The sequence below is a fragment of the Populus trichocarpa genome, chromosome 10, assembly GCF_000002775.5.
Source record: "Populus trichocarpa isolate Nisqually-1 chromosome 10, P.trichocarpa_v4.1, whole genome shotgun sequence".
Taxonomy (NCBI): Eukaryota; Viridiplantae; Streptophyta; class Magnoliopsida; order Malpighiales; family Salicaceae; genus Populus; species Populus trichocarpa.
This window is the reverse complement of record NC_037294.2, coordinates 16606036-16616771: the sequence shown is the minus strand read 5'-3', so window position 1 is coordinate 16616771 and position 10736 is coordinate 16606036. Positions and strand designations below refer to the sequence as shown.

Here is a 10736-nt window from a genome sequence, read left to right as displayed (position 1 = left end):
TCACGAAGAGAAGAAAGGAAAAAAACAGGGCGCTACGCTCTTGTCGGAAAGTAACTGATCAATCCTGTACTGCTACTACGATGGAGTACCAGTACTATTTATTCATGCGCGTGAGGGACCCACCTCCCCTAATAGCGCCCTCCCGTAGTATTTTCGCTGCTGACGCCCCTCCTAATTTTCCCATCTCTTTATCTTATCTCTTTCTTTCTCCCTCTTTGAATCTTTTCGGTGAAAAAAAAAAGATTTATATATTTTGACGGGACAGAAAGTTTTCTTTCTTCGAACCCTTAAAAGAGAGTTCAAAAACTACGCGTCTTTCCCAACACAACGAACTTCCTTTCTTATCACACTTCCCCCCAAAACCCTAATTCTCTCTCCCTCTCTAAAAACCTCACTCGCTCTCCCTCCTTTTCCTCCTATCTTTTTAGCCTCTTCACTCTCTCCTTTTTATCACTTGAATCAACTCTTCAATTCTCTTCCAGAATTCATTTCTTTTTTCAATAGATCTCTGCAGATCATTCAATGGACGATCGAGATAATCTTGATCCAGGGACCGAGTTCACCAGCGAGTCAAGCTGGACACTCGGTCATGACTCAGATAGTGTCAATTATTTCTTCTCCAACGATCGAGAGAACTCCATACTCAGCGAATTCGGATGGAATCTTCAATCGGACGAACCATCCCGGATTAAGGACCTCGATCGGATAGAAGCAGAAGAGAGGTCCGATTCGGCAGGAAACCTAGAGATTCAGCGATCATCAGCAGCTGGTCCGGCAAGGTCTAGTGGTAGAGGCAGTCGTGACGTTTCGACTACGAACTATCCATCAGTATCATCGAGCTCCAGCGAGGATCCACCCGAGAAGTCTACGGACTCCGGCGGGAAACCGCCTGAGATACCGTGAGTTCAATTGTTTGGATATCTAATAGCCATGAAAATCTTGGTTAATAGTGTAAATAACTCGAATTTCAAGGGGAGAAACGATAGATAGATTTTGCACCTAAAATAGTGAGGGATAAAATCAGAAAAAGAATCGAATTGTCCTCCTAGTTGCAAACTTTATTTTTTTGCTTGCAAGAGTGCGTGTGCGAGATTTGCGCGTTCGTACGGTATAGAAACTGTCAAAATAAAAAAGGAGATGTGATTTAGTTCATGCGAGTTGTTATGAGGCAGTTTCGTAATTTGAGAGAAGTGTGGGGTTAGATGAGGTAATTAAATGGAATAAAGTTCAAATGAGAAGCACAAGTGAGAGAAGCCATGAACACCGCCGTTATTGCGGCGGGAATGCCGTGCTCTCTAACTTTTAACACTGCACGTACATTTGAAGAATAATTTTTTCAGCATTTATATATAGGGATTATCTTTCTTGTTAACGTAAAACACTATCAAAGAGATAGAGAATATAGGGAAAAGGTTGCTTCTGTTGATTTACTTGGTCATTACTTTTTGTTTGAAACAAGTTAGATAGAGATTCTCTAAATTTATTTTATTCTACTTTTTCCAAAACAGAAATCGTCGATCTGCTGCTTGTTTTATGCTCTATATTCATCCCCCTTAAGATAGTGGAGGTGTAGATTATAATAATTTCGAATGCGAAACGTGTCTGCCAAGTTGCATTACGCATTTGCTCTCCTGATGAATTAGTATATATTGATGCTTCGTTTTTGCTTTGTTATTTTCAGGCTACTATGTTGACGTTTCTCATTCTTTACTGATACTATAATGCATATAGTGGATGGAGTTCATGACTTGAATTTTTTTTCTTAATTTATCATAATTGTATTCGTCATGCATGATCCTAAACCATATACGATCGATTATGCTGCACACCTAGCTCTTCTATCATTCTCCAGCTAGTAATATTGGTCAGTCATTAATGTGCTGAAAAAACTGAAATTACAATATTGCTGCATATTATAAATAAACAACATATATTTCATATGAAATCTTATATCACTTATGCTAGAGGGCTTGAGATTTTCTTTTTCAAGTTAATTTTCTGTGTAGCGCTATTGATTTTTACAAGTATTTAGACTGAATTGATCTTATTGTGGCTAATCAGTGGGCTATTAATTTCCAGAGAGAAAAACTAATATAACTGAAAGATAATTTAAAGTGTCTGATTAATATGTTTGCTGTCAATCATGAATTAAGACATGCATTTACTTCATCTTTTTTTAAAAAAAATTCAGGATTTTGTGTTTATTTTGATAATTGTAGGTGAAATATTTTGTAGGAGTACGGTTAAAAAGAAGGGTCAGAAAAGGATCCGGCAGCCACGTTTTGCATTTATGACCAAAAGCGAAGTTGATCATCTTGAAGATGGATACAGATGGCGGAAATATGGACAGAAGGCAGTTAAAAATAGTCCATTTCCTAGGTCTGTAACTATTCCTTTCTTATTAATTTACTGTCCATTTCCAAATACAGTTATCTTTATGTTTTAAAGTTTTTTTTTTTTTTGGTACTTCTGATGCATAATTGATGTTCTCTATTAAAAGCTTAATCTCTTGCTTTGCTCCATCTCACCCATCAATATGCCCCAGGAGCTACTATCGCTGCACAAATAGCAAATGCACTGTGAAGAAAAGGGTTGAACGGTCGTCTGAAGATCCCACCATTGTGATTACCACATATGAAGGCCAGCACTGTCACCATACTGTTGGTTTTCCTCGAGGAGGAATCATTTGTCATCAAGCTACATTTTCTAGTCACATGACTCCTCCAATGTCGCAATTTATTTACCCTGGAATGCAATTACCCCGAGAAAATCCTCCGAGTACTGTGGTGCAGTCACGGCCATTACCGGTTGAAGCAAGAGAATGCAGTACAGTGTCGTCAACACCAACTCCCCAACTTGCAACAGATGGACTGCTTGGGGACATTGTGCCTCCTGGAATGCGATGATCAGGTTGAGAACGGTACACATTACCTGCCTTGAATTGATATATAAGCTTAACATGCTTCAATATACCGTGCTTGCATGAATATCTATTACCTTTTCCATTCTTTCCAATCTTGGCGTGTGTGAGAGTGAGCACGCGTACATCAATAGCATGCTTCTAAAATATACTCTCATCCAAAAATCAAACATCAGTGGGAGAAATAGTTCTAGCACCCTACATTTAGTGATATGCCATATTTAAATCGGTGCAACAAATTGGATATCTAATTGCACATATTATAAAACCACTACAAGGTCAGCTCATGAAGTCCCCAAATAATTAATCAAGCTTCCTTTTTCTTTAGCATTCACGGACAATGGCCAGCAAAAGTACTCCTTAAAGCATACTTGAGAGTCTAGGATGGTTTAGGGAAGTATTTTTGTTCTTGTGAACCAACTCTAACCCCCCAGGTCGTCTATGAAGTGGTAGTAGTTTACATACTCCATTTGCCATGGGCACCATCTCGCTAGCAACTTGATTAGTTTTCGGGGGATTTGGTTATGTAATTACATGTCTAGATCCAATGTATTTATATAGACGTTTTGTGTTTAGTTATCGCTAATTATTCCTCGAATATTCTGTTTCCGCGAGTCATTTATTGTATACTGTTTCCTGGACTGAGACAAATTATATTTTCTTAAATGATCTACAGTTTTTTTTCTTTTCAAAATGCCACAATCAGGAAAAAAAATTACAACCGAGACGATGTTAGCAGGAGTAGTACTGCAATTCAATTGTTGTGCTACTCTCGTTAGTGCAATAAATTAAAAATAAATAAATAATCATGCTATTAAAAATGGCACAATATATCCTTAAAAATAAAAATAACACAACCTGTAAATATTGTTTTTAGTGCATAATTGTGGAAACAATGAGTTCTAAATTAAGATAAAAATCTGAAATTAAATACAAAGATAGTAATATTGTTAAAAATTGTAATTCTTTAGCCTAATTTGAAAACCTTACAAGTCTCAACAAGTTATAGCGAGATTATTTATTATAAAATTAAGTTTGTAGAATTTCTTCAAGAAATTTAAGTCTGATTTAATAATTATATTAAAAATTATATTTGTTTTTATCTAATTTATTATTTGAAGCAATCAAATCTTTTCTTTTTTGAACTTGAACTTGTCCATTTAATTAAAAAATATATTTACTATGCTATATACTATTTTTGGTATCGCAGCCTTTGAGAATTTTATTGTTATTTTTAAGGATTGCGTTCCTAGAAGCAACGCCACCCTTTAATTTTTTTTTTTTTCAGAACTTAATTCAATTAGTTTGCATTACTCCCATCAGTGCATCTTAGTTGTGCTATTCTTATTTCCAATAACTCAACTAACAAAAATGTGATGTTTTTTCAATTTTTTAACCAGTTCTAGTTTATATTTTTTTTTATTTGCTCTATTCGAAAAAAAATTCCATGATCAAATTATAAGATTTTTTTGTAAAGTATTCTAAACCACACCCATAGAAAAAAAAATAAGAGTGATTTTATGTTCGCTCTATACAAATCTTATTCCTGCGCGCTATATTTTATTGAAATGACAATAATAATCTTTTTCAACATGTTTCTTTAAAAATAAAAGGTAAAGTAGATTCTCATTAAGAAATATTTTTCAGTATTTTGATAATTTTTGTTCTTTATCAAATCTCAGGAAAAAAAAACTTTTTAATTAGCTAAATAATTTGTTTTTTTGCTTGGAACTGATCACATATAATTGCATTTTAAATGTTGATTAATTTGTAAAACCTAAAATAATATGTTTTTTTATTCATGAAATCTTGTTTTTCATTTATTTTTCAAACAAAAATTTTTCTCACAGTAGTTTTAACTAAATATATTTTTTAAAACCATAACTATAAAAACTACCACGAAATAAAATACACACTAAGTATTATTAGCATAATACAAAATTAAGATTAGACAACAAACGAAATATTTATATATTTAATCTATCAGATGAAAAATCAACCTAGAGACAACTTTTTAAAAAAATATTTGCATCATGAATTTTTTTCTAATTAAAAGAAAACAATGGAGGATGGATTCTTAATATGCACAAAGCATCCAGCGGGCTAGACTACAAAATCCATGCATCGATTTTTCTTTCTTGTCTTGACTCTAAATTGATAATTGATATTGGTTGTTAGTAAAGTTTAAGTACTTTTGTATCTAAGATTGTATGATTAAAGAAGGTTATACTTGTTGTAGAAAAACTGTTGAGAAAAGGCAAGCTTAAGAATGAGGTCGATTATTCTATAGCGTGTGTGTGTGTGTGTGTTTTCTGTCCTCTATTGCAATTTTTTAGTTTTATTAATAGGAGTCGTTTTTTTTATTAACTAGCACTGAAATATCTTAGGATTGGCTAGACAGATTCTAACCGATATACTGCGGTGGTAGGTCTATATCACGCTTGTGATGTGTGCCGTGTACTACATGTTTCCTGGTGGCAATGCATCATTACCACCGTCATTAACCTCTCCTATTGCTTGAGATTTATTGTGTTTAGTTGTTTTTGTGAAATTTTATTTGGCTGGAAAAGCAACAGTGGTGTTTTTTTTTTAATAATTTCCACCTCACAAAAACAAGGTCATAGAGCACCCAATAAAACAATCGATCTAATAGTTGGCATGTGGTGATCAAGACTGAACAATTTCTTATGTTCTCTTGTGATGTACCCAAAAAGCTATTTCGGAAGGATGTGGTTAGAAGCAACTTGAAGAGAGGAAAGGATGTGTGGCTAGAAGCAATTTGAAGAGAGTGATTAACGACCACCAAAATCTCCTAGTTAATGAAAGGATTTAGTGTAAATACTTTATTGCTTTTTTTTCTTTTCCATCCACCAATATTTCTCTATTCTAATAGAGCATCTGGATTTAAAGTCTCTAATTTCGACATTGCACGCACGTATTCTATGGTTGATTTCTTTTAAAAACTCTAATAGATGTAGAAATGATCGATGCTTGTTGCGTTTTCTTCATATTCTTTTAGTTAGCGTGCAATGACTGGATATCCTATTATTCCCGAGTGTTTAAGCAGCCTCCCTTTAATTGTGTTAAAAAGGGTCTATAAACTAAACCTTCCCACTGTATGTAGTGCAGAGATGGTGTAACATTGTTGTGGTGGCCCATGTTCCGTGAGCAGGACGGCGAACTTTATTTTGCTTAGCCCGTAGTGAGTCCACTTCACTGAGACTCTTCCAATCCAACCCACTGGCATGCAGTATCCGACGTTGATATGCATGTGCTTTTGCATCAGGTATATGTCGCTCACATTAATGCGCCCTTACACTAGAAGATGGTAGTATTTATGTCAAATCTACATTTCGATGATTTGTGCATATAGCTTTTCATGCTATTGATATTAATGTATATATATAATGGACAGCAGGTACGTGCTCCTCGTTTTTCACGCTCTTTGCTACCCAGCATTCAATTTAGAGTCCCAATTTATAGTCTGCACCTTGTAAAAATGCCTTCATTTCTCCTGTCCTTTTTTTTCCCCTTTCTTCTTAATTATTATTCAATAGCTTCTGATCTTAGATCTGTACTGCTTCTCTGTTTTCAGTGCGGTGAAGTTTATTGCAGGGAAATCACGGGTAACTATATGTAAAAATAATAAAAACATTAAAAAAAATCATAGTTTAATTTTATTATAACTAAAAACTCTAATTGATTTTTAAAAGCTTGCCATCTTGATTTTTATGTATTAAAAATTAATATCACTTCAATTTAAATTCTTTAAATATATTAACCTTTTGTTTATGATTGTGGACTTTGCAACATAGAGATGTTTTGGAGAGGTTTATCTTTGTTTTTTTTTTTTTTTTCCATGTGATAGCTTAGTTGCAACAGTACTTTTATCTCCTTCGTATTTTCTCTTATTTCTTTTGATTGGCTAAAAACTTTCAAAACATGTTTCTAGTTCTAGTGTGAGGATGATCTTAGTCTAGGTTTTAATCTAAAAAAAAAATATTAAAGGCTCAAAAGGAAACTAAGGGAATATTTTTTTTTATGAATAATAAACAAAAAATGGCATTTCTTCATCTCTTTACCAAATTTGCTCATGGCCCTCTTAATCTTTTTTGCTTATCAATAGCGTGGATTTTTACTTCAGAATCAGTTGATAGTGCTTTTTTACTCTCTTTTTTCTTCAAGTTTTAGCAAACTTTTCCTTCAGATACCGCTTTTCACCACCTTTTCACCAATTTAATAAATATTTGGAAATGTAATAGTTTTTATAGTTGTATTTTAAAAAAAAAGATTTAAATAGACTTAATTATAAATTATAGATTTTTTCTAAATAAAAATTTTAGGATAGAATTTTTAGTTTCAGCTATATAAAATTATAGTATATATTAATTAATTAAATATTTTTAAATACAAAACATAGACCGAGTCACGATACGTTGTCCCTTTGTACGTGAGATCCAGGATTGCTGGGAAGCAAAGTGAAATATTCACCTCAACTTATTGATTAATTATATCGGTGAGTGATTCATGAAAGAAGTAGCTAGCTAGTATATAAGTTTATAACATTCATAACCATATTAAATATAATTAGTTTTTATAAACACTTCAAAACTAAATTAAGTTAAGTGGTTTTTAGTTCAGTTTTTAAAAGTAAAGACGTTTAATAAATAACTTGGTTTTAGAAGAAGCAAGCAAATTATCTTAGAAAAACAAGTAAAATTAAGTTGTTATAAGAGAAGCTTCTCTTATAATTAGTTCTTATAAACACATCAAAACTAAACAAATCATAAATCAGATCCATTTAAATATAGTTAACATACATTGAACGTTGTAAATACTACCAATTCATGTTCAAGGTAGGTGAACAAAAATAAAAATCATGTTTAGGTAGAATATAGTTTTCCTGGCATGAGATTTAAGCGATTTCAAAAGGAAGAAAAATTCTATATGAAATATTATATTAGCTTGACTATAATTAGTATATCAACTTAATTTTTTAGGCTAATTTTAAATGGATGTTGTAATGAGTGGTGGGTAACTTTTTTCTAAAATCTTTTTTCTAATATGATGTTAGCTTCACAAGAATCTTTTCCAAGTTTTTTTATAATCAAAATCATGTTATGATCTTCATAAATTTGGTTAATAATCTATGCACGCGCTTATGAGAGAAGAAGTCGTTCAAATTTCAAAAAGTAAAAATCCAGCCAATCATGTGCCTGCCCTACCGAAATTCGAATAAAAAGATTAATCTTCTCATCAGGTAGACGTGTGCTACCAAAGAGCAGCATGAATTAAAATCCATCCGTAGTGGGATACCATGACTCATCTTATATATATAATCTTATTTCACAATTTTACCGGACTTGCGTATTTTCAAAATTTATTTGTAACGTTGGTATTAAAACAATGTAAAAACAAAAAAAACAAAAATAATAATAAAATAATCTTTTAAAAAAACGCGCGGCCAGCGCGAAAACAAACAGCCTCATTCATTTTTTTCTTCATAAAATTAACAGCCGCGGAAATAAACGCGCCGGCCGTGGTGTGGTGTGGTGTGGTATTTTCCTACTGACAATTACCTTATTATAGCCGAACACGTATCATGGTGGATTCAGCTGGCGATTCAAACCGTACACCATGACATTAAAAATGGCGCCGCGCTGTCCGCTGAAGCGTACGAGAGTTGACATTCAGAAGCCCATTTCCTCGGCGATCTTTTAGCGATTCCAAGGTGGCCGTTAGACAGCGAGGTCAAGTTTGATATCCATCGCATCGACAAGATGTGCTAGAAGGCGAGCTCCCCCATTAAACCATTTTCTTATACGTTTTTACATCAGATATTTGTGTTTTGTCCTTTAACATTTGTATTATTTTTACATTTTCTTGTTTAGTGAACATAAAAAAGAAAATAATAATTCAATACACCGTAAGCTATCAAAAAGTTCAGCCCTGTAATCAACACTGATTACAGCTTTTCTTTTTCTTTTCTATCCCTGTAACTTCACGGCCTTTCAATCAAGTGCAATCCAGCTGCAAAAGGCGTAATAAGCTGTGCACCACAGATCCAGTGCTTGTGCACCACAGATCCTTTCCAGTGCAACTACATGCAGGAAGTTAAGCTCTTGCATTTTGTTTAGCTGGAATGGACCGGCCAGAGCATATGCAATGATGGGCCGGCTTTAAAGTAGTTGAAGAAGAAGAGGAGGAAGAGAAATGTTTCAGGTTTGAGATTAACTGCATTCTCATATGAGTCTTACTTAATTCGAAGGCGACTAAGATACATTTCTGCGATTATTGTATTGAGAATATTGAAAATAATTTGTGATACGAATAAAGTTATCTCTCCTCCATATGGTCATATTTCTAGTAGCTTGTGTTTGATGTGGTTATAATTAGATTCGAACCTGAGGAGTTGGTTTTTATGCAGTGGCGAGAGCCTCTCCATTAGAGCCTTCACCAAATACTTTCAGACCTCTGTGATTGCTGAGGTAACTAATCTAACTGAGTTGAGTCTTTGATTAATCTTGTTTTGACTTTTGCTGATCCGGAAATGGTTGTTACGGTGTGCTACTGCTAACTACACTTACTTGCTACTGACAACTAACTTCTGTTTATCCATCCCATGGATAGATTAACTACGCCATTTTGGCTGGTGTGGTGGAGGCGGCAATAATGAGGTGGGGGGATAAACAAGTGAAGAAGAACAAGCTCACGCATGTGCTGAACTCTTTTGTATTTGCTAACACGGTTTTCTTATGATTAACTCAATTGCGCTCAAACATGTGGATGAATTTACTTGTTCTTCCATTTGTTGTAAAAATGAGCATGGACTCAGAAACTGAAGGTTGAGGTTTCATTATACGTTATAGAATGCTATGATTCTTATCCATTTGGTGCCTCACTTTCAACGCCCTTGCAGTTATACCAAAACGGTGTCTTTGGTGTATGATTGATGCTTTAGGGTGTGGATCTTCACTTGTTCTGAGAAGATAACTATAACTAACTATAGCACAAAAAGTTCAGCCCTGTAATCAACACTGATTACAGCTTTTCTTTTTCTTTTCTATCCCTGTAACTTCACGGCCTTTCAATCAAGTGCAATCCAGCTGCAAAAGGCGTAATAAGCTGGTCTTCTATGCAAAGAGAGGAGAACTTTGTGCTGGATGAGAATTCCTGTTTCCTCCCAAAGATTGAAGAAATTCTCATTGGGAGCACAGGAAGTCCCTTAGAGGAAACTTAGATCATGAAATAAGCTTTCCATTTTAAACTCTTTATACATGCACTTGAGAATAGAAGGAAACAGACTTGATTTTCCTTTCTCACATGTTTCTTTCCTTCATTTTTCCCAGGCTTTTTCTAAGAACCATGCACAGCGCAAGCATTACTGTCGAATAAAATCTCATAAAAGTCGTGCCTCTTCTATTTATTGCTTACCATCTATATCTAAATTTGTATTTTTTAGCCGCTGAATACTGGCACAATTCAACAAACAGATTTATTGGGACAATGACGGTGACAGTTTAAATACTCGAAAAAGCAGGAAACGAAAGATTAACAACCTACACTCCAAATCACACGGACAAGTGATGGCAATAATTGATCTGTCAAAAACAAAACTTACAGTTATTATAGAATCAAGCTTGACAGCTGATTCCAATAGATCGTCCAGCCAAAGAACAGAGGCAAGTGGAGCAGGATTTGCCAGCCCTGTGATCTCAAGCAATATATGATCACGTCTACAGGAAAAGAAAAAAAAAGGGGATAGTTCACAGATAATTAAGTTGTGACACAACTTATAAGCCTAACAGTGTTGATC

The 10736-nt window shown here is 34.2% G+C and overlaps 1 protein-coding gene across 11 annotated transcripts; it reads left to right on the top strand.

Moving 5' to 3' along the window:
- The first annotated feature begins 205 nt into the window (after nucleotides 1-205).
- LOC7492890 (probable WRKY transcription factor 57) lies at nucleotides 206-9809 on the top strand. 11 transcript variants are annotated; one of them, XR_008060442.1, is made up of 8 exons: nucleotides 207-899; nucleotides 2236-2379; nucleotides 2546-2920; nucleotides 6045-6206; nucleotides 6516-7436; nucleotides 8437-9142; nucleotides 9348-9408; nucleotides 9551-9809. XR_008060442.1 is itself a non-coding variant. In XM_052456799.1 (4 exons), the coding sequence occupies exons 1-3, from the start codon at nucleotides 523-525 to the stop codon at nucleotides 2904-2906; spliced, it is 882 nt and encodes a 293-aa protein (XP_052312759.1). In that variant the 5' UTR covers nucleotides 206-522; the 3' UTR covers nucleotides 2907-2910; nucleotides 5635-5928. The 11 variants fall into 11 exon arrangements, 2 of the variants coding, with proteins under 2 accessions (XP_052312759.1, XP_024466901.1); XR_008060441.1 differs by having other exon boundaries at nucleotides 9348-9809; XR_008060440.1 differs by lacking the exons at nucleotides 9348-9408; nucleotides 9551-9809 and having other exon boundaries at nucleotides 206-899; nucleotides 6050-6206; nucleotides 8437-9278.
- Nucleotides 9810-10736: the final 927 nt, after the last annotated feature.